General features: G+C 41.5%; 1 protein-coding gene across 2 annotated transcripts in view; it reads left to right on the top strand.

Moving 5' to 3' along the window:
• The window catches only part of PATL1 (PAT1 homolog 1, processing body mRNA decay factor), a 36202-nt gene extending 13636 nt beyond the window's left edge, over window positions 1-22566 (top strand). For both annotated transcript variants that reach the window (XM_059070445.2, XM_059070447.2), the window contains exons 5-19: window positions 500-694; window positions 1631-1732; window positions 2176-2265; window positions 2487-2707; window positions 4096-4185; window positions 9400-9580; window positions 10119-10242; window positions 10714-10811; window positions 11227-11286; window positions 12321-12469; window positions 14131-14290; window positions 18236-18391; window positions 20230-20321; window positions 20422-20571; window positions 20896-22566. In XM_059070445.2, coding sequence (XP_058926428.1) covers window positions 500-694; window positions 1631-1732; window positions 2176-2265; window positions 2487-2707; window positions 4096-4185; window positions 9400-9580; window positions 10119-10242; window positions 10714-10811; window positions 11227-11286; window positions 12321-12469; window positions 14131-14290; window positions 18236-18391; window positions 20230-20321; window positions 20422-20571; window positions 20896-20917 — 1890 coding nt within the window. In that variant the 3' untranslated portion in view covers window positions 20918-22566. The remainder of the gene's footprint in view (window positions 1-499; window positions 695-1630; window positions 1733-2175; window positions 2266-2486; window positions 2708-4095; window positions 4186-9399; window positions 9581-10118; window positions 10243-10713; window positions 10812-11226; window positions 11287-12320; window positions 12470-14130; window positions 14291-18235; window positions 18392-20229; window positions 20322-20421; window positions 20572-20895) is intronic.
• Window positions 22567-25766: the final 3200 nt, after the last annotated feature.

Genomic DNA, 25766 nt, shown 5'->3' with positions numbered 1-25766 from the left:
CTTTGCCAGTCCTACGTTGATTATGTCATCCAGCACCCATAGCTGGACCTGTTGATTGTACCCTCCCCCAGACTCTGTGGTAATGCTCACTTGACTGTGCTTTCTTTGAAATGGTTGAAAGGGAGCCATTGGAACTCAAATTTGACAGCTTATGATTTGAATTACTTAAAGTCATTTTTAGGCAAAACTACAGGGACAGAGAACAGATCAGTGTTTGCCAGTGGTTGGGGGTGGTAGGAGAGGTTGACTACAAAGGAACAATACAAAGGAAGTTTGGGGAGTAATAAAACTTCTGTGTCTTGATTTTGGTGTTAGATCCAGGACTCTCTGCATTTATCAAAATTTAGTGCTATACACTAAAGAGGGTAACATTTTTACTGGATGTGAAATAAAACGAAATAAAAAATTTTTAAATAATTTCTCAAGATATCTGGCATCTGTAAAGGTTATTAAAACATTTCAAGGTAGCTAATTTTTTTAACACTACTTCCTCAATTAGGAAATGCCTACAGTGTCTGTGTTAGAATATGCCTTGCCTCAGAGGCCCCCACAGGGCCCAGAAGATGATCGGGACGTTTCTGAGCGTGCATTACCAAGGCGGTCAACTTCGCCTATCATTGGGAGTCCTCCTGTTAGAGCTGTCCCCATAGGCACCCCACCTAAGCAGATGGCTGTACCCAGCTTCAACCAACAGGTACCGCTCATTAACAGGCACTCAGCCCAAGATATTGGGAATCTGGGCAAAATTATTTGGGGAATTGGTGATGCTGGGAGAAGGGTGGAAGTTTGGGGTAGGCATTAGATTAGAAAGAAAAGTAGCCAATTAGAGGAAAAGTTAGTACAAATAAGAGACACATTCCCCAATGCCCATTGCTGGTGCTACTACTGTTGCTGCTGCCTTTTAATTGGGGGAGAAAAAGGGTAGTTAACCACATTTAGTGTAAATGTCCTTTTTAAAGTGTTTTGCTGGCTGCCCAAAACATTGGCAGAGAGGTAACTGAAAGCTGGGGGGAGTGGGAACACACAGCATTGTCCACATCCCTTTTTACCTTTAAGATATCCCTGCTTTCCCTAGAGCCTGTGCAGTCCTGTTCCATAGACTTTCCTCCACCTGAAACCAGCAGCTGAAAAGGAAGGCCAATTTGGAAGGTATGGGGGGAGGGTGGTATTGGTATGGCCTAGTTAGGCTCAATATCCTATGAAATGGTGGAGTCACAATGTACACAAAAGAGCTGAGCATGGCGGCCATATCATAGGGGCTTCAGAATAGGACTTAGTTAATCCTCCAGCTTTCTTATCATTCCATCTCCCTCACTGCTACCAAAATATATCCTCTTGGAGAGAATTTGCAAGTCAGAATACCTGCTGGTACCTCCCTCAGATAGCATGGAAGGGTGGGGATAACTGGAGAATTAGCTAAATCTTCCTCAGTTAAAAGTGGCACATTGCTTGATATTTGTGAGAGGAAGTGACCAAAGGTTCTGTATGTGGACCAAAGCCACAGCAATTTGCTTAGAAGTAGGGCTTTGCATTGAGTTCTGTGTCTCTGCCGGTACTAGAGGGGAGGAAGAATAGGTAGAGGAAAAACTGACTTCACTGAGTGTAGTTGTATATATGTTTGTCCTGATAGATTCTGTGTCCGAAGCCTGTCCATGTTCGACCCCCAATGCCACCATGCTATCCTGCTCCCTACGGTGAGAGGATGTCTCCAAATCAGCTCTGCAGTGTCCCGGTATGTCACTTTACAATCTAATGAAAATATTTTCTGATCACTGCCTAGTATATAGACGTCTCCTAAAGCTTACATGTTTATTATAATCTCCACACTTGAATTTCTGGATCTTATAGTCCCCGGGTCAGAAGACATAGTTCATCATGTTCAGCTACTTCTTACCTCAACTCTTTTCTTATCTCAAAAATCTAAACTTGACATGATCTGGCTTCTTGCTATTATAGTCCCTCATTCTACTTCTTTCTCTGTCACGTTACATGATCATAGTGCTTTCTAACTTCCAGCATCACTCTTTCATACTCCTTCAGTGGACAGCTCAGCTCTACAATTTGAGAGTTTTTCTATCTAAGTTAATTCTGTATTTCTATTGAGTTCCCCTGTTATTCTGTTATTTACCTGTTTTCATGGTATAAATATAATTTTTTTTTTTTTTTTTTTTTTAGAACTCTTCCCTACTGGGTCACCCTTTCTCTCCTAGTGTTCCTCCTGTTCTCAGCCCCCTCCAGAGAGCACAGCTTCTTGGAGGAGCACAGGTAAGCCTAGGGTTAGCTCAGCCCTTAAAGAGCTTTCTCACTTTCCTAAGGTTCACTAGCTGATGTCCCCCTTTTTTGCTGTTAATCAGTCACTGCCACCTCTTATTTTTTCCTTTACTTTCTCAAGCAAAGTTACTGATGGAAGCAGTATTCACTTTTCTGTGGATAAAAGTAAGGGGACTTGCTGATCAACTAAATCTAAGATCTTGTCCCTCTTGTAGCTACAGCCTGGACGGATGTCTCCCAGCCAGTTTGCACGGGTCCCTGGATTTGTTGGTAGTCCACTTGCTGCCATGAATCCCAAGTTGCTGCAAGGGCGAGTTGGGCAGATGCTTCCCCCAGCACCAGGCTTCCGTGCCTTCTTTAGTGCTCCAGCCCCCGCTACACCGCCCCCTCCTCAGCAGCACCCTCCTGGCCCAGGGCCTCACCTGCAAAACCTAAGGTACATAAAACAAATGCCTCCATTTATCCATTGTCATCTAAGTCTCTTGATCGTTGACATTTAGTGATGTAACATAGAAGTCTGTTGATATTTGCAAGTGATATATTTTGAGATGTTATTTGATCCTCAAGTTGCCAAACACAGAAATGTTTGACAGGCTCCAGGCTTTCTTTTGAATCACATTTCCCTCCAGTCACATGCTTCCTATGTACATTTGCACATTACTAATCACCTTTTTTATTTCTCCTGAAGTCTCTTATGTCTCACTTATTTTACAAACACGCACATACTTACGTATGCACAAAGTGTTTGTCATTTAACAAGAACTATCGTATACTAAGGAACAGAGAGGACGTTCCCTGGCAGTCCAATGGTTAGGATTCGGTGCTTTCACTGCCATGACCTGGGTTCGGTGCCTGGTCAGGGAACTAAGATCCTGCAAGCTGCATGGCTCAGCCAAAAAAAAAAAAAAACGAAAAGGGAACAGAGCTATAGATGTTGAGTTGTCAGCTCATCTCAGTGCTAGCTAGTTGCTTGCTTCCACTGTGATCTTATAACAAAAGGTTATAAGTTCCTGCTTCAGTGAAATTGTGTCTTATTACCTATTGTATCAGTTAGGATTCTCCAGAGCAGCAGAACCAGTAGGATACGGATAAATAAGTAAAGAAGACATTTACTGTAAGGAGTCGGCTTGCATGGTTGTGGGGCTGGCAAGTCCAAAATTCATAGGGCAGGCCAGCAGCCTGGACATTTTGGTAGGAGTTGAGGTTGCAACCTTGAGTCTGAATTTATAGGGCAGGTGGGCAGGCTGGAAATTCAGTCAGGACTTCCGTGTTCTAGTCTTGAGGCAAAATTCCTTCCCTGGGAAACATGTTTTCCTTTCAACTGATTGGGCAAGGCCCAACCACATTATCGAGGGCCATCTCTTTTTTTCTTAAGGTCAACTAATTGTAAATGTTAATCGCATCTACAAAATACCTTCACAGCAACATCTAGATGAGTGATTGTCCAAACAGCTGGCTAGCTGAGCCAAGTTGACATATAAAATTAACCATCGCACATATATGTTTCAATGTCGTTCCCAAATACTTGAAACTAAGTACATTAAATCTATTAGAGACTTCTCTTTAACAGGAGCAAAAAGAAAAAGAATTAAACTGCTTTACTGCTGATTCATTCCAATTTTATGATTGTCCTCTTAGGAGTTGAGAATTGGCTTTTGTGGAAGACATAAAAATACAGTGATGTCTTCCTTCTGACAGATCTTAGAATAGACTTTAGCATTCCCTTGGGTGAACCTGTATGAAGTTACCCTGTACTGACCACATTGTTAAAAACTTCAAGTCATCAGGATGACAGAATTGCACATCTTTTCCCTTTTTGCCTAGATCACAGGCCCCAATGTTTAGACCAGACACAACCCACCTTCATCCACAGCACCGTCGACTCTTGCATCAGAGGCAGCAACAGAATAGAAAGTAAGTACTTATCCTTCTCCTTTGTGGTTTCTTAATTTAGCTTTCATTTTTGACTGATTTAGTTTACTTTTTAAGTAAATCTAATCAGTATTGCACTTACTTTAACTGGTTTAAGTCAGATCATATATGCTGTTATTTTATGTTCTCAGTGCACAATGTTTTTTTTTGAATTTTTGAATTTTACTTATTTTTTATACAGCAGGTTCTTATTAGGTATCTGTTTTATACATATTAGTGTATAAATGCAATCCCAATCTCCCAATTCATCCCACCACCATCACCCTTCCACGCCACTTTCCCCCTTTGGTGTCCTTGTCCATATGTTTGTCCTCTACATCTGTGTGTCTATTTCTGCCCTGCAACCCGGTTCATCTGTACCATTTTCTAGGTTCCACATATATGCATTAATATACGATATTTGTTTTTCTCTTTCTGACTTACTTCACTCTGTATGACAGTCTCTAGATCCATCGACGTCTCAACAAATGACCCAATTTCGTTCCTTTTTATGGTTGAGTAATACTCCATTGTATATATGTACCACATCTTTATCCATTCATCTGTGGATGGGCATTTAGGTTGCTTCCATGACCTGGCTATTGTAAATAGTGCTGCAATGAACATTCGGGTGCATGTGTCTTTTTGAATTATGCTTTTCTCTGGGTATATGGCCAGTGGTGGGATTGCTGGATCATATGGTAATCTATTTTTAGTTTTTTAAGAAACCTCTGTACTGTTCTCCATAGTGGCTGTATATATCTACATTCCCACCAGCAGTGCAAGAGGGTTCCCTTTTCTCCACACCCTCTCCAGCATTTGTTGTTTGTAGATTTTCTAATGATGCCCTTTCTAACTGGTGTGAGGTGATACCTCATTGTAGTTTTGATTTGCATTTCTCTCGTAATTAGTGACGTTGAGCAACTTTTTTTTTTTTTGCGGTATGCGGGCCTCTCACTGTTGTGGCCTCTCCCGTTGCGGAGCACAGGCTCCGGACGCGCAGGCTCAGCGGCCATGGCTCACGAGCCTAGCCGCTCTGCAGCATGTGGGATCTTCCTGGACTGGGGCACAAACCTACATCCCCTGCATTGGCAGGTGGACTCTCAACCACTGCACCACCAGGGAAGCCCTTGAGCAGCTTTTCACATGCTTCTTGGCCATCTGTATGTCTTCTTTGGAGAAATGTCTATTTAGGTCTTCTGCCCATTTTTGGATTGGGTTGTTTGTTTTTTTAATATTGAGCTGCGTGAACAGTTTATATATTTTGTAGATTAATCCTTTGTCCATTGATTCGTTTGCAAATATTTTCTCCCATTCTGAGGGTTGTCTTTTCGTCTTGTTTTAGTTTCCTTTGCTTCGCAGCTTGTAAGTTTCATTAGGTCCCATTCGTGTATTTTTGTTTTTATTTCCATTAGCAGGTGGATCAGAAAAGGTCTTGCTGTGATTCATGTCAAAGAGTGTCCTTCCTATGTTTTCCTCTAAGAGTTTTATAGTGTCCAGTCTTACATTTAGGTGTCTAATCCATTTTGAGTTTATTTTTGTGTATGGTGTTAGGGAGTGTTCTAATTTCATTCTTTTACATGTACCTGTCCAGTTTTCCAAGCACCACTTATTTAAGGGACTGTCTTTTGTCCATTGTCATAGATTAGTGCGTGGGTTTATCTCTGGGCTTTCTATCCTGTTCCATTGATCTGTGTGTCTGTTTTTCTGCCAGTACCATATTGTGTTGATTACTGTAGCTTTGTAGTATAGTCTGAAGTCAGGGAGCCTCATTCCTCCAGCTCCATTTTTCTTTCTCAAGATTGATTTGGCTATTCAGGGTCTTTTGTGTTTCTCTCTGTCTCTTTTCTTCTGGAACCCTTAATGCAATTGTTGGTTCATTTAATGTTGTCCCAGAGGTCTCTTAGGCTGTCTTCATTTCATTTCATTCTTTTTTCTTTATTCTGTTCCATGGCAGTGAATTCCACCATTCTGTCTTCCAGGTCACTTATCCTTCTGCCTCAGTTATTCTGCTATTGCTTCCTTCTGTTGTATTTTTCATTTCAGTTATTGTATTGTTCATGTCTGTTTGTTTGTTCTTTAATTCTTCTAGGTATTTGTTCTTTAATGCTCTAGGTCTGTGTTAAACATTTCTTGCATCTTCTCAGTCTTTGCCTCCATTCTTTTTCTGAGGTCCTGGATCATCTTCACTGTCATTATTCTGAATTCTTTTTCTGGAAGGTTGCCTATCTCCACTTCATTTAGTTGTTTTTCTGGGGTTTTATCTTGTTCCTTCATCTGGTACAAAGTTCTCTGTCTTTTTGTTTTGTCTGTCTTTCTGTGAATGTGGTTTTCCTTCCACAGGTTGCAGAATTGTAGTTCTTCTTGCTTCTGCTGTCTGCCCTCTGGTGGATGAGGCTACTAAGAGGCTGGTGCAAGCTACCTGATGGGAGGGACTGGTGGTGGGTAGAGCTGGCTGTTCTGGTGGGCAGAGCTCAGTAAAACTTTAATCTGCTTGTCTGCTGATGGGTGGGGCTGGGTTCCCTCCCTGTTGGTTGTTTGGCTTGAGGAGACCCAGCACTGGAGCCTACCTGCTCTTTGGTGGGGCTAATGGCGGACTCTGGGAGGGCTCACGCTAAGGAGTACTTCCCAGAACTTCTGCTGTCAGTGTCCTTGTCCTCATGGTGAGACACAGCCAGCCCCTGCCTCTGTAGGAGACCCTCCAACACTAGCAGGTACGTCTGGTTCAGTCTCCAGTGAGGTCACTGCTCCTTCCCCTGGGTCCTGATGTGCACACTATTTTGTGTGTGCCCTCCGAGAGTGGAGTCTCTGTTTCCCTAAGTCCTGTCAAAGTCCTACAATCAAATCCCACTCGCCTTCAAGTCTGCTTCTCTGGGAATTCCTCCTTCTGTTGCCAGACCCCCAGGTTGGGAAGCCTGACGTGGGGCTCAGAACTTTCACTCCAGTGGGTGGACTTCTGTGGTATAAGTGTTCTCCAGTTTGTGAGTCAGCCACCCAGCAGTTACGGGATTTGATTTTATTGTGATTGCGCCCCTCCTACCATCTCATTGCAGCTTCTCCTTTGTCTTTGGTTGTGGGGTATCTTTTTTGGTGAGTTCCAGTGTCTTCCTGTCCATAATTGTTCAGCAGTTAGTTGTGATCCGGTGCTCTCACAAGAGGGAGTGTACTCCATCCATTTCCACCTTCCAAAAACTGGAGCCCTGAACTTTAAATTATGTTATTAGATTCAATACTTGCCTGCATACCAATGCAGAAGCTTTAAATGACAAGAGCTTATCAACTTATTTCCAAGTTACTATAATTCTGAAATACAATTTAGATCTGGGGGGTGGGGAATCAACATTTTATATTCACTGCTTACCCAAGTTCTTACCATACTTTTAACTACCTTTTGTTGACCATCTCAGCTCAGGCATAATCTTGAATATAGTCTCTAGCATTGCATTTGGGTGTTATGTAAAGCCAACAGTCACTCTTTATCTTTGCCTCTGTTTAATCCTCATTCAAATATATATTTATATATGTGACCTCAGCTATGTACCAGGCACTGCAGTCAGTTTTGGGGATTGAAAGAAGAACAAGACATATCAAACCCTTGCCTTCATGGAGCTTATAGTCTATCACCATTCTTATATATAAAATAAGAGAATTAAACATAATGTTGAGGGTTTTTTTCAACCTTTCATTTTATGGTTCTTTGTGTGTAACTTATTTTTTCTTTCAAAAAAGTTCCAGAATATTTTTTTCAGGGGGGAAAAAAACAATATGGGCTCTTAAGACACAAGTACAAACCATAAAGATTAATACATTTGACTGTTAAAATATGAAACTTCTTGTGCCTGCAGTTAACTTATGGTATTGTGTACTTCAGAATTTAAGAGTGTAGATCTCATGTTAAGTGTTCTTAACCACCACCAAAAAAAGAGAAAGAAAGGGACACAAGGAGTAGGTGTTGGATATGTATATTACTTTGTTTATGGTGATATCACAAATGTTTGTGTATGTCCAAACTTACCAATTTGTACACATTAAATATGTACAGTTCTTTGTATATCAGTTATCACTTAATAAAGCAGTTTAAAAATATTTTAATAAAATTGCAAAAATATATTAAACTTCTGTGTAACAAAAGGCATCAAACACAAACGTAATTTTCAATAGAGGAAACCTACATGGCTCATAAAAATGAAAAGATTTTTCAGGTTCACTTGTAATCAGAAGAGTGCAAAGTAGATAACCATTTTATATCCTCAGGCAGAACGTGAAGTGTCTCAACTGTCATTGTTGGCAGGAACGGCGTGCACAGCCTTTTGAGAGAGAATTTGGCAATAAATAATAAGGTTGATAATGTGGATACACTGCATCCTAGCAGTTCTACTTTTCAGTATATACCTGTGTATATTATCATCAACATGGATAAATATGAAAGGCATAATGTTGAATAAGAAACAAGGAGCAGAACTGTATGTCTAGTACCAGTTATGTAAAATGGAATAATACTGTATCATATTTAAAGGTAGATGTACAAGTAATAAAAGTATGAAAGCATTTCATGGAGGTTGCATAACAGAGTCAGGATAGTGGTTCCTGTAGGAAGGAAGGGGTGATCCGGAGGGGTATAGGTGGGCTTTCAACTGTAAATGTCACACTGAATTACTTTTTAAAAGTCTGAAGCAAATTTGACCAAATAATTTTTTTTTCATTAAGTCTAGATGGTGAGTAAATGGATTTTTTTAAAAATAGTATTTGCTGGGCTTTTCTATATGTTTGAAGTATGTCGTGATTTTCATCAAGTTTTTTTAAAAGTATGTAGACTTGGGGTCAAATTGGCGTGTGTTCTAAATCTCTCACTCCGCTACCTGGTGTCCTGCTTTAGAAAAGCTACTTGATTTCTTTTGGCCTCGGCTTGTTTTCTTAAGTGGAGAAAATAAATCTAACTTATTACCTCATAGGGTTATTGTGGGGCTTATACAAAAGTCCATAGGTGAAAGTGCTTAGCTTACGGTAAGGCACTTGGATCTTAGTTTTATTTCCTTAATTATGTATTGCACAGCTCTTTCCTTTCAAATTCTGTTAAGATTCGATTCTTTTTCACTCCTCTTTTAACAAAAGCAAAAGGGAACATTTTTTTCAATTGGCCTGGTTTACTCCAGTGCTGTTACAAGGCATAATTCATGTATCCACTTGGAGTGAATGTGGCATATATTTCTTTTTCAGTCAGCATCGGAATCTCAATGGTGCAGGAGATAGAGGAAGTCACCGGAGCAGCCATCAGGATCATCTCCGAAAGGATCCATATGCCAATCTCATGTTGCAGCGAGAAAAAGATTGGGTCTCTAAAATCCAGATGATGCAGCTGCAAAGCACTGATCCCTACCTGGATGATTTTTATTACCAGGTAAGTACTCTGTGCTAGTTTTGAAGATAATAGTTTAAAAAAAAAAAAAAAAAGTTAATAGTTTAGTCCCTTACCCTGGTGAAGGTACTCATTTAAATATTGGTAGAATTAAACATTGATAGAATTTTCTTTTGAGGTAGTCTTCAAGTGGATAAGAATTGACTAAGCAAATTCTGTCCTCTTTTCAAGCTGAAGAACCTGTCACACTATTCACTCAAAGGTTTGCATATATGCCTTTTATTTCTTACCTACGGAGGCTCTCAGACCAATATTTTAAAATCTTTTCGGCATCAATAATCTGGTTCTTTCAATGAAGAATATTGGCAGTCTAACTTTAAAGATATTTCCATTGATGATTATTTTGAAGGCTGAGATTTTTTGATAAAGTAAATTCATAGCAATCTAACAAAAATTAAAGATCAATATATTTATAGAGTACGAGTAGTGTTGCTAGCACTAGTATAAGTTAATTATTTCATGATAAAGAGAGACCATATTCTGTGCTTGTTGCAACTGAAATCATCTTCTCATGTGGTAGAATTATTTTGAAAAACTGGAGAAACTGTCAGCTGCTGAAGAAGTGCAAGGTGATGGCCCAAAAAAGGAGCGCACCAAGCTCATTACACCTCAGGTGGCCAAACTGGAGCACGCCTATAAGCCAGGTGAGGTCCTTCTCCCTACAGCCATAATGGAGAGAGGTGGTGCTGCTGACGGGATAGAGTAAAAATAACTTTATAGATGATTGGATAGAGACGTTTGAAACTGATGTATAAAGTATCATTGTCCTTGACAAATGCCCAGGTCAGCCTTATTCAAGCATGGGGTGAATGGTTTGATAGATAGCCTTTTAGATCCTTTTCTACTTGAGATTCCATGACTTTTTAAAACCTGTTATAATTTCTAGTATCCATAAAATAGATAAGGGGGAAATACTTCAGATTTTTATTTATTATTACAACCAAAAAAATGGGAAAGGGTAGATGCTGATAAGAGATGGCTTTAGATAATGCATAGATTTTTGTAGTAAATTGTTAGGCTCCGAGTAAAGAATAGAGAATATAAAGATCTTCTTTGAAAGCTGTCTGCCTTCAATTGCTGAGTTTTTATTTGTTGGAAATTTTTTGTCCCTGCAGTGCAGTTTGAGGGCTCTTTGGGAAAGCTTACTGTCTCTAGTGTGAATAATCCCCGAAAAATGATTGATGCTGTTGTGACATCTCGGAGTGAGGATGATGTAAGTTTCTGTAGAATTGTGTGTTTAAAAACGTCTGGGTCATCACTACTTCTTTGGGGGTCAGTGGATTGGAATCCTAAGGCAGCCAGGGTGGCCACCTGGGTGGCAGGACTAGGTAACTCTGGCTGCAGACAGCATCAGCTATGATTTTCTCTGTGTTTTAAGATTTTCCTGTGATATCTTCATCTTCCACTGCACTGTGCAATTACCTTTTGCCTATCTGTGAATTCAGTTTATGTGTGGGTTGATTCAGTCAACTCTATGACCTTTGTCCACGTTAGTTTTGTTTTAGAGTATTAACTTTCAAAGAGTCAGTATTCTCAAAGTGTTGTTACAAATGGAATTACCTATGTGCCGGTAAATTATTTTTAACATCGGTAAAGAGTTCACATTGAATAGTCTTGTCTTTTTTTAGGAGACAAAAGAAAAACAGGTTCGGGACAAAAGACGAAAAACCCTTGTCATAATTGAGAAGGTAAGTTTTAGAATTTGTTACTGTAGTTAGTTTCAAATAAGGAACTATTAAATGTATGTGTACTCAACAATGGGAAAGTAAACAATCAGTTAGTGTTCCATGATTTTAATTAATGGATATATTTGTGTAAAGTGCCTGTTGCATACAGGGCACAAAGAAAGGAATGTGGTATACCTCACCTATGGCCTCATGAAAAGAACACTGCAATTAGAAGTCCTGGGTTTTTGTCCAAGCTTGTTCAGTTAACAGCTGAATGTTTTGGGGCAGATCATCTTCCTAAGAAAATGAGAATAAAAATTACACTGTTCTGCCTATGAATTAATTCAGGTCTATTCAGTCAGCTCACATATATTTATTGGACATTCCCTGGGTGCTGGGCACTGTCCTGGGTACTAAGGAAAATCAGGTAATATATAAGCAGTTAGTGTTAAAGCATAAATACATATTGCAAGGCATAGAGCATAGGGGTTAGGAGCACAGACTCTGGAAACAGTCTAGAAATCGTGTCTTTTCCATTTCTCCGAGTTATGACTTGAGGCAAGTTCTTTAACCTTTCTATGCTGTCCTCAGTTTCTTTATCTTTAAAAATGAAAACAATGAGAGTCTCTTTCTCGCTGGGCTGTGGTGAGTTAGTATTCAGTAGATGAGTGCTCGCACAGTCTTTAGAGCAATAGGCCTGGCACCCAGTAGTCAGATTAGCTGTGACCATTTTGATTAATTTAAGGCACTACTTGGAGCAGTGGTACACATTGTTCATCTTACCGTGCTGTTGCTGCTGCTAGAGAATTTGAAAAGTGTGTCATCATTTCACTGTCTGCCTTCTAGATTAGAGGTCAAGGAGGTACAGGGAATGATGTTCGAATAATTTTTTAAGTTATTTCACTATGTTTTCCTGGGTTTAAAAGAGCACTTTTTTCCTCTCAATCTTATTACAATGCACTCTCATTCTTTTGTCTTTATCTGTTATTCCTAAACTGTGAAGTTGTTTATCTAATACTCTGAGCTTGCTGAGGCCTGCTTTGTCTCTCACTTAGACCTATAGTTTACTCCTTGATGTGGAGGATTATGAAAGGCGTTACCTTCTAAGTCTGGAAGAAGAGCGGCCTGCCCTGATGGATGAGAGAAAGCACAAAATTTGTAGCATGTATGACAACTTAAGGGGGAAATTGCCTGGACAGGAGAGGTAAGAGTGTAGTGTGCTTTGGTAAAAACAGACCAGCTAGACTCCTTCCTCTGCTACATGGAACTTTATTCGTTCTACCCTTTGGATATCCTTCCTGCCATCTCAGTAAGCTCAAAGTCTTTTCTCTTGGCCTCAAATGCCACTTCATATAAAACATCGCATAATTCTTTCCAGCCAGGAAAAAACTCTGTTTACCCTGAATTCATTGTTCCAGCGAGTCCGTGTTCAGGTGTCTGCCAGGGGCTGTGGCGGGCACTGGACGTACAGTGGGGAGCATCGTTTGGCTTGTTTCGTTGAGCTTACAGAGTGCGCCTGGCTTCTGCTCGCTGATGGCCAACCTTGTGGTCTTTATGTATTTTCTTTCCTACCAGGAGGGAAAGTATTAACACTCACACTTCCTTGGGATTTCCATGCAATACTTATTTGCTATGGAAACCAGTCGGATTTCCAGTGGAGACTAAGCTCCTTAATAAAACTTCTCTGTATCTCTCTCATCTCTCTCCCACCCACTATCGGGAACAGAATCTTGCTAATGGTTAAATGTTCTATAAATCACAATATTTATTTGATGAACGCAAGAGGACTGTGTCTCCTAATCACTCCCTTTCTCCTTGCATGTTCACAAGAATTGACGGTTCTTCTAAGCCAAGACATACGCAACACAGAACTTCAAAAAAGGACCTTCTTTTTGACACACCTTTTCTGGAGTCGGGCTGACAGGGAACTGGTGGAATAAATTTAGGTTTATCCATAGATTTGACTGTTATGCAGCCATTAAAATGTATGTAGTTAAAGTATTATTTATTGCCCTAGAAAAATGTTCACAAGAAGTTGTTGAGTGAAAAAAAGTCAAGTAACAAAGCCATATAAATTATATGGACCCTTTCGTTTAAATGAAAGATAAAAATATACAACAGACAGCAAAAATGTCTTCAAAATGATAACACTAATAAATTATCTCTGAGACTATGAATATTTTATTCCTTTTCTCTTATATATATTTTCAGATTTTGCTGTTTTAGCCATGTCATTTGTGTAGTTACTTAAAAGTTAATAAAGGAAATTAATGCATATAGTTTGATCAATTCTTTAACATACAATTTTTTAAATGATGTGAAATTTTCAGTATTTATGAAACGAAGAATTACTTTTTTTTTTTTTTTTTTTAAATTCTTTGAGACTACCAGAACTCCACAGCAGCTTCTTTACTTATTTATTTTTGGCTGCATTGGGTCTTCGTTGCTGTACGGGCTTTCTCTAGTTACAACAAGCAGCGCTACTCTTTGTTGGAGTGCGCGGGCTTCTCATTGCAGTGGCTTCTCTTGTTGCGGAGCACGGGCTCTAGGAGCACGGGCTTCAGTAGTTGTGGCGCACGGGCTTAGTTGCTCCGCGGCATGAGGGATCTTCCTGGAGCAGGGCTCCAGCCCGTGTCCCCTGCATCAGCAGGCGGGTTCTCAACCACTGCGCCACCAGGGAAGCCCCGAAGAATTACTTTTTATTATTTGGTTGAGAGTTGGAGAAGTACTTATATTTTGTAGTACAGAAAATTGTAGAGTGAAAATAAATGCAGTGTCTTCACTCAGTAACATGTAAGAGGAGAAAAGGGATTTTTTTTTACATTGTTCTTGCTGACCTAAGTTAGCGTTTTTCTTTCCCTGCAGGCCCAGCGATGACCACTTTGTGCAGATCATGTGCATCAGAAAAGGGAAGAGAATGGTTGCCCGTATTCTTCCTTTCCTCTCCACAGAGCAAGCAGCTGACATTCTCATGACCACAGCCAGGAACCTCCCTTTCCTTATCAAGAAGGATGCACAAGACGAGGTGATCCACCGTGTGGGGGACATCTTTACTTTGGGTCTTCATAGTTGATAAGGTTTCTAGGATCCAGATTTCTTTTTGTCCGCTTTTCCCTTTTGTATTCTTTTATCTTTGGCAGAATGATATGTTTATTTAAAGCAAAAACTTTACTCCAGGCCTGTATTTTTAATGTCACTTTTTATCCAACAGACCATGTTTGTAAACAGGAGGGAAGCAGTAATTCCGTCTTACTTGACGTAGTTGTAAAAGCTGTGGTCTGTATCAGAATTGCTTGGGAAGCAGATAATTCAGCCCTTCGCCAGTCTTGCTGAATCAGAATTTACAGAGAGACGATCAGGGCTTCTGGGTTTATAACAACATCCCCAGCTGAATCTCATGCTCACTAAGTTCGCAACTTACGATCTTGGTTACTTTCTTGGATATAAAGTATCATTCATTGGGCTGTTATTAGTAGCTAACATTGACCTGTAGACTTAGTTGAACGGGGTCCCACAGGAATTGGGCCAGTGCTTTTAAATAGTTTTATCTAACCTAAACTGGGCTGGAATTTGAAACATGATTATCAAGTTTATAAGTTAACTCTTGGTAAGAATTGCTCTCTGCTTATGCGTGTCATAATACTTGAAAGATGAGCACAATTTAAAATAGTCTTAGAATTTCAAAACAAGGAATTGATAAGGTTAACACAAAGGGCTAGTATTACTAAATGTGAGATTCAGAATAATAGAATTTATGAGCATGAACCTGAAAGATGTGAAAATTATTCCTTCTGAAATGATAATAGAATTGAAAGCATTTCTTCATTCAGCAAATATTTATTGAACACGTCTATGTACCAGGCACTGTTTAGGTCCTAGACATATAGCACCCAGTTCTAGGTGCTGAGAGTTAGGAATCCAAAGATGCCTGCTTTGGTAGAGTTTATCTGCTAGTGAGGAAAACTTGCTTAAATGTAGAGGCTAAGTTTTTACCTGTATGCATTAAAGAGTAATAGACCACATCTCTGAACACCATGTTTTTGAAGTAATAGCGTGTTCCAGGTCCTGAGGCATAAAATGTACAAGATAATTCTGGAATATCTTGTATCAGAAAGCAAGGAAGCTAAAAGATTACTAGGGTCCTGTGTAAAAGATGCACAGACCAATTTGAAGGGGTCTCCTTTTGGTAAAAATGGGTTAATTTGCATCAGAAAGAAAAATTATAGGAGTGGATTGAAATAAATCAAATATATTTAATTTAATGAGTTCATAATAGTATGAAAAAAATATACTAATCACCTTCAGAGATTGCTAGGCTATCAACTCATAATTCTGAGAAGTGGTAAATAAAGGAAAAGAAGCATTTATCTTGCCGCATTACAACCAAATGTCATGGTGACCAGAGAGTGATAATAGAAAGGTTCTTCTTTATAGAAGATATATCAGCTAATAAATTCAAAAGAAATGATAAAATTAGAAAATTGCAGTTTTACAGCTCCTAATGGAAAAGCAGTCAATCTGGGCAGCAACTATTACTGGTGCTACAAAAGCATTAGGTAAAAGGTAGATGGGGACCTTTACGGTGGTTGGAGCAGGCTGGCGACACCTGAGCCCACTGATGGCTGTTTATGGTTTTATTTATGTATGTATGTATTTATTTATGGCTGCTTTGGGTCTTCATTGCTGCGCGCGGGCTTCCTCTAGTTGCAGCGAGTGGGGGCTACTCTTCGTTGCGGTGCATGGGCTTCTCATCGCAGTGGCTTCTCTTGTTGCGGAGCACGGACTCTAGGCACGCGGGCTTCCGTAGTTGTGGCACGTGGGCTTCAGTAGCTGTGGCACGTGGGCTCAGTAGTTGTGGCGCACGGGCTTAGCTGCTCTGCAGCATGTGGGATCTTCCTGGACCAGGGCTCAAACCCATGTCCCCTGCATTGGCAGGTGGATTCTTAACCACTTTGCCACCAGGGAGGTCCCCCAGTGTTGACTGTTAACACCACTAAGGGGAACAACCAGACACTATGTGCATCTTGATGTGATGCAGTAGAAAACACACAGCTCCCTCCATGAAGTTTCCTTGCCATGCACCACCCTGACCCCTCCATTTGAACTTGAATTGAATCAAACCTCTAATTATCAGTTTTTATGGGAAAAAAACAGAGGATGGTGAAACCTGTTAAGTGACACCACAGAGGTGCAATTAGCCAGATCCAAACTATGGCACAAATGACCCAGTCTCTTCAACAAATAAATGGCATGAGAAAAGAAGATGGACAGTGACAAAGGAGCTATTAACAGATTTTAAAAGCCTTACCAGCCGAATGCAATGTGTGGATTTATTTGAATCATGATTAAAATAAATCAGCTACTGGGACTTCCCTGATGGTCCAGTGGTTAAGACTCCACTCTCCCAGTGCAGGGGGCCTGGGTTCGATCTCTGGTCAGGTAACTAGGTCCCACATGCTGCAACTAAGAGTTCGCATGCCGCGACTAACGATCCCGCGTGCTGTAACTAAGACCCAGCGCAACCAAATAGATAAATATTTTAAAAATAAACATAATAATTCACACTGCTGGTTCTAGACTGAATGTCCATCAAGCTAGGATGGGCGTGTACCGTACTGGCCAAAGCACTGAGGAAAGCCTTTGCTGTGTTGGACTATATTAACTGATGGCATTTAAAAAAAAAAAAAGAATAAATCAGCTGTTAAAAGACATGTTTGAGACAGTTGGACAAACTGAGTTTGGAATAAATATTGGATGATAATTAAGGAATTAAACTTTGTTAGGTGTGATAATATTGTGAGAGATTTTGTTAGTGATGCCAATTGAAGTATGTATGGATGGAATGATCTTCTATGGGAAGAACATAGATTTAATAAGGTTGGCAACCTGTTGTTGATTGAATTGTTGTTGAAGTTGGGTTATGGATATGTGGACTTCACTATACCGGTCTTTGTACTTTTGTGTATGTTTAAGAATGGTTTCATTTTTAAAGCTCTGTTTATTTAGAGCAGTAGATCATGAAAAGGAGTCTTCTGCATCCTTGGATGCTGTTTAAAGTAGAACCAGCCATCACTTTTTATGCCATGGGCATTGAGTGCTGAAAGCACCCTCAGTTTCCTTTCAGGTGTCATAACCTGGTTATACCAGTAGCTCTGTATTTTAACTTCCCAGTCCGGGCCTTAAGGCAAAACAGAATGAGTGGCCTAGCAGGCTGGAATCCAGCAGCCTTGGAGTCCGGTTCTAGCTCCTAGCTTTGAAACCGAACACTGAGTTTCTGATCACTTAGCTTCTCTAATAATCTATAAAAATTGGTTAGGGCTTCCCTGGTGGCGCAGTGGTTGAGAGTCCGCCTGCCGATGCAGGGGACATGGGTTCATGCCCTGGTCCAGGAAGATCCCACATGCCGTGGAAAATTGGTTAATCATTTTTCCATTTCCTCATTGAGCTTTTATAAAAAATAAAACAAGATAGTTAACTCTGAAAGTACTTCTCGATAACTCTGTAGCACCGAGAATTTTACCTGTGTTAGAGTCCCTCTCACAACACATTAAAGTTGCCAATTTACTCATGGCTTCTCCTCTATACTTTAGACCCCTGAGGGTCTGTCCTGTTTACCGTTTGTTTTTAGCTCACGTGCCTGGAACACTAAGCATCTAAATTTGTGTGGAGTGAATACTGATGTTTTATCATGAATCTTGCTATGTATTTGAGAAGTGATTTTTACACCCTCGGTTCACGCAAGTAATGCTGTTTCCTTTACAAGTTGAGTTGAAAAAGTTCTCAGCTACCATAGAATCCGCTGTTAAGACGCTGGTAGTATCTGCTAGGCTTGTCAGCCCTTCTTGGTTAAATCTTGCCTCGGGAAGTTGAATATACAGCTGAGTATCCTTCCATCCCTGCCCACTGATGGGGTGTGACTGAAGTAACGGTTGCCAAGATGTAATGCCTTTTTTTTTTTTTTTTTTGGTAGGTGCTGCCATGCTTATTGAGTCCCTTCTCTCTTCTCCTCTATCATCTTCCATCAGTGACTGTCATCAGCCTTCTGCAACAGCTAATGAACCTACCTCAGAGTGCAGCTGCACCAGCACCCTCCAATCCGCACCTCACTGCTGTGCTCCAGAACAAGGTGGGCTTGCCCTTTTAAGTCCCTGAACTTTGAGAGGAATTTAAATTTGAGTTATGAGTAAAAATAATGACTGCTGTGGCTATTGTTAAAAAAAAAAAAAAAAAGGCTTCCTTCAGCCTTTTACATTAAGCTTATAGTGATAAAAACCAGAAATAACAGTGGTTTCAACAAAATAGAACATTCTGTATGTCATGTGGAATAACTCTGGTGTGGTGACCGCACGGTCTCGGGGTACAACAGGCTCCTTCAGTTTCCCTTCTTTGCCGTCCTTAGCAGTGGCTGCCATGCTTGTGACCTCTAACGGTCCACGATGGTTGTGGAATGTAAGGTTCCACTTTGCATCAGGAATAGAGGTGTGTTTAGAAGGCCAAGAGGTGTGCAGTAGCTGTCTGTCCTCCTTATTTGGACCTTTTCCAGGAGCTCTGACCATCAACTTCTACTGAATCTCAATGGCGAGATCTTAGTCACATGCCATGCCTAAACTGCAGGGAAGGCTGGAGAACATTTTTTAGTTCACGCCATTGTCACCACAAATAAAATCAGATCTAAGAGGAGAAGGAAAGCATACAGTATTAGATAGGTAATTAACGGTCTCTATCGTAAGAGACCGTTTCACATTTCATCTATATCAGGTTAAAGATCCAGAGACTCCTAGGGGAAGCAGGCTATAGAAGAAGAACATGAGCTTTTAGACAGAGCAGGTTTCCACTCCTTGTCTGCCACATCCTAGCTTTGTGACCCTGAACAGATGATTTCACTTTGCTGAGCCGCACTTTCCTGATCTGTAATGTGGATGCGATGAGGTTGGCGTCAGAGTTGTCCTGTTTCTTAGATGAGAAAGCAGCCACGAGCGGCTCAGTATCATGCCGGGCACACAGGGAGCGCTCACTAAGGACCGTCTGTTACAGTCGAGGGAAAAGTAGACCTGAGGCCTCTTCTTACACCCGAGAACCCGCCAGGCATGGCTCGGAAGGGCAGTGAGTGCCCCAGAGGCTGAGAGGGTGATGGGGCCTCAGGGGACATAAGACGGGGGTTCTGGGGTAATCAGTTGTGTGCCTTCCACGTTATTTGGTCTCTTAGCTTTAATTTTGATAAAGACAGTAGAAAAGCATGAAGTCAGACAAGGTTACATAACCCATTGTTTTTCTGACAATGACATGAAGGGAGCTTTTGTGGAAAGGCAAGGTTATCCTGTATGAGGTGAACTCAGAAAGGAGGGGTGGAATCCCAAAATATCCCCGGCTTCTCTTTATGGTCCATTAGAGCTGTGATTCATACATTTAACCTAGGACTTGGACATCCTCTCTAAGCCTTTATCTTTCCATATATGTGTGTCCTTTTTTAAGGAAATTTTCTCTTCATTCCCTGATCATCCCAGTTACCTTTCTTTGTGGGTTTTCTCACAGGTCTTAACACTATTTTTCTTAATTCAAATTCTATTTAATGTTTTTTTGTTCTGTGGACTTTAATTTTCTGTATCAAAATTTGTCTTCCTTTAACTCTTCTTTTTAATCCATTTCCGTTCTAGTAAACAGGAGAAGAGCTAAATCCCACATCACCCATGGCAAGGAGAAATTATCTTGTCGTATCAGGGTGGGGTGGGGTGGGGTGTAGAGGGCTGCCGGACACTGGGGCTCCCTGTTTCCCTTGAGTGGGCTCGTTGCTGCCGTGCCCGGAGAAGCACACAGCCTCTCGGCTCGGCCCGACTGCACAGAGCAGCCCAGCAGCGGGGTCCTTGTGACGCAGCGCCGTTGCCCGTCTAGGGCAGCGGCCCCCTCAGCGGTGGGGCAGGAGGGCTGGGCGCGCAGCTGCTTGATGCCCTCTGTCCCCTCCCGCAGTTCGGCCTGTCGCTGCTCCTCGCCGTGCTGAGCCGGGGCGAAGACCTGCAGAGCTCAGACCCCGCTTCAGAATCGACGCAGAGCGACCCGTGGTCAGTCTGGACTGTGTTTCTTCTCGTATTTTAAGTTCTCTCAGGTGATCTTTTCATTCTTTTTTTTTTTTACATTGTCATTTTTTACTTTCCCTTTCAGGACAGAGGTGATGTTCATGGCAACCCGAGAACTTCTGCGGATCCCGCAGGCAGCCCTGGCCAAGCCAATCTCTATACCCACAAATCTAGTATCCCTGTTTTCTCGTTACGTTGACCGACAGAAACTGAACTTGCTGGAGACAAAACTGCAGTAAGTTGGAAACAGGAGGGTTCCACATCTCCCTGAAGTTGGCACTTTAGAAGTTATGTTGAGGAGGCTGGGGTGGGGTGGGGCGTAAAACTGCATTTGGTGGAAGGGAGTAAAGATCTCTGTCAAATGCATGAGAATCTGCGAGATATAAAAGACTGTACTGGATGCAACAGAACCCTCATTGTTAAATAAATGCTAAGGGTACAGACATCTTAGATGTTTTGTTATGAGAGTTCATACAAGAATGTAACTCTAATACAAATGACTGACTTCTGTTTTAACTCATTTATACAGGTTTCCTTTCTCTCTTTCTTTGTACCGTAGGCTAGTTCAGGGGATACGATAAAAGATCTTCACATGTGTCCTGTACCTCCTTTTGGCTGCCACCTGCACTGCTGCCATCACCAATGGAGTGTTGTTTTTAATGAGGGAGGGAAGGTAGCTTATTCCCCGAAGCGTCTTGTGGGACCGATTCCTGTTCACGGGGGTTGTCTCTGAATGCCAGGTATTTCCCCACTGGTCTGTGAAATTTGGCTGGGTGATACTTCTGCTGGTTTCTTCTTACCTTCTGTCTTACAATTCTGCATGTCCTACTTTTACTCAGTTCTTCTCAATTTTGCATTTTCTTTGCCCTAGAAACACAAATATGATCTCTCCCTTTATCCCACCACTACTCCTCCAGTTCAGAGTAGATTGTAGCTTTGCCAAAGGATTCCTTCCCTCATCCCACTGAAGTCTTTTTTCATTGCCCCATATTAATATGACTGTAGGAGAGCCAATTAAGCAGAAGTCTATGTATATGCGCGCGCACACACCCCTATACACACACTTATGTGGTCTCCAAAGGATGCTTAAAGAATGAGTTTTAGATTGAGAAATATTTAGGTGACACAACCCTTCTTTAACCACAAACCAGTTGATGTATTTTTAATCTGTTTCTCGTCCCTCTTGTAATGAATTTGGTGGGTTCTACTTGTTTAAATATAAATATAGGGTATGGAGCACGTTTAATAACTCTTAATTGGCTGATGCCCAGCTCTAGGCTGAGAAGTTCTTTATCCCCCCCCCCCTCACTTGTATTTCCTTTGGTTCTGTCCACCTCAGTGGAAACAGCACACGGTTAAGCCTTTTCTCTGCTACGACTGCAGTGTACTTGAGCCTGTCCCAAGTGCATGGAAGATTGCCCAAGATGACCCTAACCTAGAGCCTGCTTCCACAGTGTGGCTTTTGCACACTCAATCTGTCTTCCTGAGACTACTTCAGTAAGCCATGCTTTTACTTCTCTCTTTTCTGTTTTTCTTTGGTGTCATGGGGAGAAGCCTCCGCACCTGACCACGGAAGCTAAGTCCAGCCTGTGTTGCTCTTCAGTCTCCTCCACACTGTGGGCAGAACTGCTGCCCTCGTTACTTCGTCTCCCCCAGGTCCCATTCCCGGGCAGCCAGGGGCCTGGGTCTGAATGCTCGCAGGGGCAAGCCTGCTGTGACCCTAGTCACGTATCCCTCTCCCGTTCAGCAGTCAGCCAGGATAAGGGCTTTTCATCCCTGGTGATTATAGCCCTCAAGAAAATTAAGTCTGAATTCATTTCACATGACTGTCCTGATGCACATTGTGCTGTTCTAGCCTTTTCGAATGTAGTGGGGGGATAGGTTATGATATTTAATGAGAGTAAACATTTTGCACACAAGTGTACAACAGTAAGGTCCTCTGTTAGATCCAGCTCTCCTTGTTCTCCACCTCCATTTCTTCCCAGTCAGTGGCCATAGGTTCTGCCGGCCGTTCCCCATGACATTCCCTAGCTTCCCCTCTGCCATCATTTTCCACTAGGCGCCTTTCCTACCTTCCCTTCACAACCGATCAAGTGAAGGCTTGATTATTATTTCTTCTTTTCTGTGCTTTATCTTTTTTGTTTGGTTTTAATTAATAAAAATTAAAGTTTCTAAATTTACATTTTTATAGGGTATTGTAAATAAAAACAAATTGTATACTTGAAAAAAATATGTGCCTCCATTTCTACTTATTACTTCTGAACATGCTTTTTAATGTGTTTCTAGCATATTTAGATAGACCTCTTGGTGTTGGGGATTGGTAAGGATATTATTACCTAATTTTTAATCTTTTTTATTTTGTCATAAGGGAGACAACACATGAAGATCTTATGTTTACTTGATAACTTTCCTTTAAAAACCTAGGGTGCCTTCAGGACTTCCCTGGTGGCGCGGTGGTTGAGAATCTGCCTGCCAATGCAGGGGACGTGGGTTTGAGCCCTGGTCTGGGAAGATCCCACATGCCGCAGAGCAGCTAAGCCCGTGCGCCACAACTACTGAGCCTGTGCTCTAGAGCCCAGGGGCCACAACTGCTGAGCCTGTGCTCTAGAGCCCAGGGGCCACAACTGCTGAGCCGACGTGCTGCAACTACTGAAGTCCGTGCACCCTAGAGCCCGTGTTCCACAGCAAGAGAAGCCACTGCAATGAGAATCCCACGCACAGCAACAAAGACCCAACACAGCCAAAAATAAATAAATAAATTTATTAAAAGAACAAAAAGCCTTAAAAAAAGAAACCCTAGGCTGCTTTTGGCCATTGTTTGCCCGCAACTTTTTTTAAAAATAAATTTATTTATTTATTTGTTTGTTTTTGGCTGCATTGGGTCTTCATTGCTGCTCACGGGCTTTTCTCTAGTTGTGGTGAGCAGAGGCAGTATACTCTTCATTGCAGAGCACGGGCTTCTCATTGTGGTGGCTTCTCTTCGTTGTGGAGCACGGGCTCTAGGCACGTGGGCTTCGGTAGTTGTGGCTCGCTGGCTCTAGAGCACAGACTCAGCAACTGCAGCACACGGGCTTAGTTGTTCCGTGGCACGTGGGATCTTCCTGAACCAGGGCTCGAACCCGCATCCCCTGCATTGGCAGGCAGATCCTAACCACTGTGCCACCAGGGAAGTCCCTCCTCTCCAACTTTTAACTACAAAGCAGAATTATAAATTTCAATAGATGGACTGCAGTTCATCTTCATCTCTAGGCATATGAGACTTTTTAAAAAATTTTTGGCTGCATTGGGTCTTCGTTGCTGTGTGCAGGCTTTCTCTAGTTGCAGCGAGCGGGGGCTACTCTTTGTTGCAGTGGTTTCTCTTGTTGCTGAGCACAAGCTCTAGGCTCACAGGCTTCAGGAGTTGTGGCTCACGGGCTCTAGAGCGCAGGCTCAGTAGTTGTGGTGCGTGGGCTTAGTTGCTCCATGGCATGTGGGATTTTCCTGGACCAGGGATCAAACCCATGTCCCCTGCATTGGCAGGCGGATTCTTAACCACTGTGCCACCAGGGAAGTCCTGGCATATGAGTCTTTTTAAAGAAACTTCACATAGCCCAGTTTGGCCTTGAGCTGCCCTCATGGTTAGTATTTCCTTAGCTCTCATTTATATCTCCTCAAAAGAGGTGGAAAAAAGTTGGTCATTCTTTATAGTAAATTCATGTTAATTATTTCAAACTTATCACAGCGTTATTCATAATAGAAAAATTAGAAATAGCCTAAATGCCCAAGATCACAGTAATGGCTAAGTAAATGATAATCTGTGTCATGAACAATTAGAATATTTAACCATGGAAAGTGTTGATTATCTAGTATGGGGGAAAAGCAGAAAGTATATATGCTTTGAATCCAGTTCTTTTTTTAAGAAAATGTATATGTGATGAGAAAAAAAGTTGGGAGGATATGCTCCTGCAGGTTACCTCTAAAGGTGTCCATCTGTAGAGGGCGGGATTATGGGGAACTTTCTTGTCCTTTGCTTTCAGAATTTTCCACATCTTCTATAGAGAATATTCATTGCTTATATTCTTAGAGGAAATAGTTACATGGGAAGAGCTTAGTTACGTGGGAAAATACTTAAAAATATAATGTTAAGTATAAATAGTTTTTATATATGTATATGACTTAATCTGTGTGGGGGGAAAAAATGGGAAAGGAGTGCAATCGAGGGTGATCAGAGAGCAGTGGGTGCCTTTAAGGGAAACGGTTGTGGAGGATTTTGTGTGCAGTTGATTGTTCCTGCTTTTCCGTTGTCCAGATTGTCTTCAATGAGCGTGTATAGGCTGTTACAACCAAAAGGGGGTTATTCTCTAAAAACAGCTAAAATTAGTAGCCCTCTACTTTCTGGTGAGAAAATAAGTTCTAGTGGGACAAAAATGTCTGATCTAGTTGTGCTTGATTTCAGAGCCAGTGCATTTGACTTTGTAGCAGATGAATGTGCTGAAAAAAACATGTGAAAGGAAGGCAATTGTCCTGTGAGATGTGGTCAGGTACTCCACTATTGAACATTTAAAATGATATACTACGGACTTACCTGGCTGTCCAGTGGTTAAGACTCTGTGATTCTACTGCAGGGGACACGGGTTGGATCCCTGATCGGGGAACTAAGATCCCACATGCCATTCAGCATGGTGAAAAAATAAAATGATGTACCAGTTGAGGGGGTCAAAGAACCACTTTAATAAGTCCAAGCCACATCTCCCAGTAAGCTTCCATATGTACACGAAATTGCATTTTTTCCCGACTGCTAAATCAAGATGGATGGATCCCAGCTCCGTCTCCAGAAAGATCTTCTCAAGTCCATTTTGGTCTAAGTTCCAGTCAGCTGGCTTTCACCAAACCTGCCCTATCAATCATCAGGAAGGCCAGGACGATCTTCTGAATTTGACAGAGGTCGCTGGATGCCCTCCACCATCTACTTTTGAGAATGGGTGAGGAGTTCGTGGGACCACGGCGGGTTAACGTCGCTAGAGTGAAGGGACCTGGTAGAGTGACCACACTACCTGGAAGGGATTTACTCACATTGCAACAGGAAGCCTTTGCAGAGTTCTTAAGGAAAAAGTACAAAACATCTGATTTATGCTTTTAAAAGTCACTTTGCTGGCTGGGGGGTATAAATTAGTAGTTTGGGATTAACAGATACTACTGTATAAAATAGATAAACAAGGACCTACAGTATAGCACAGGGAACTATATTCAGTATCTTGTAATTATAAGGGAAATAACCTGAGAAGGATTAGATAGATTAGATAGATAGATAGATGTATAACTGAATCGCTTTGCTCTTCACCTGAAACTAACACAACATTGTAAATCAACTATACTTCAATGTTTTAAAAATCACTTTGCTGGAAATTCCCTGGCTGTCCAGTGATTAGGACTCGGGGTTCAATCCCTGGT

The sequence above is a fragment of the Kogia breviceps genome, chromosome 7, assembly GCF_026419965.1.
Source record: "Kogia breviceps isolate mKogBre1 chromosome 7, mKogBre1 haplotype 1, whole genome shotgun sequence".
Taxonomy (NCBI): domain Eukaryota; kingdom Metazoa; phylum Chordata; class Mammalia; order Artiodactyla; family Physeteridae; genus Kogia; species Kogia breviceps.
The sequence above is the reverse complement of the archived record's forward strand: the minus strand, read 5'-3'. Positions and strand labels throughout refer to the sequence as shown.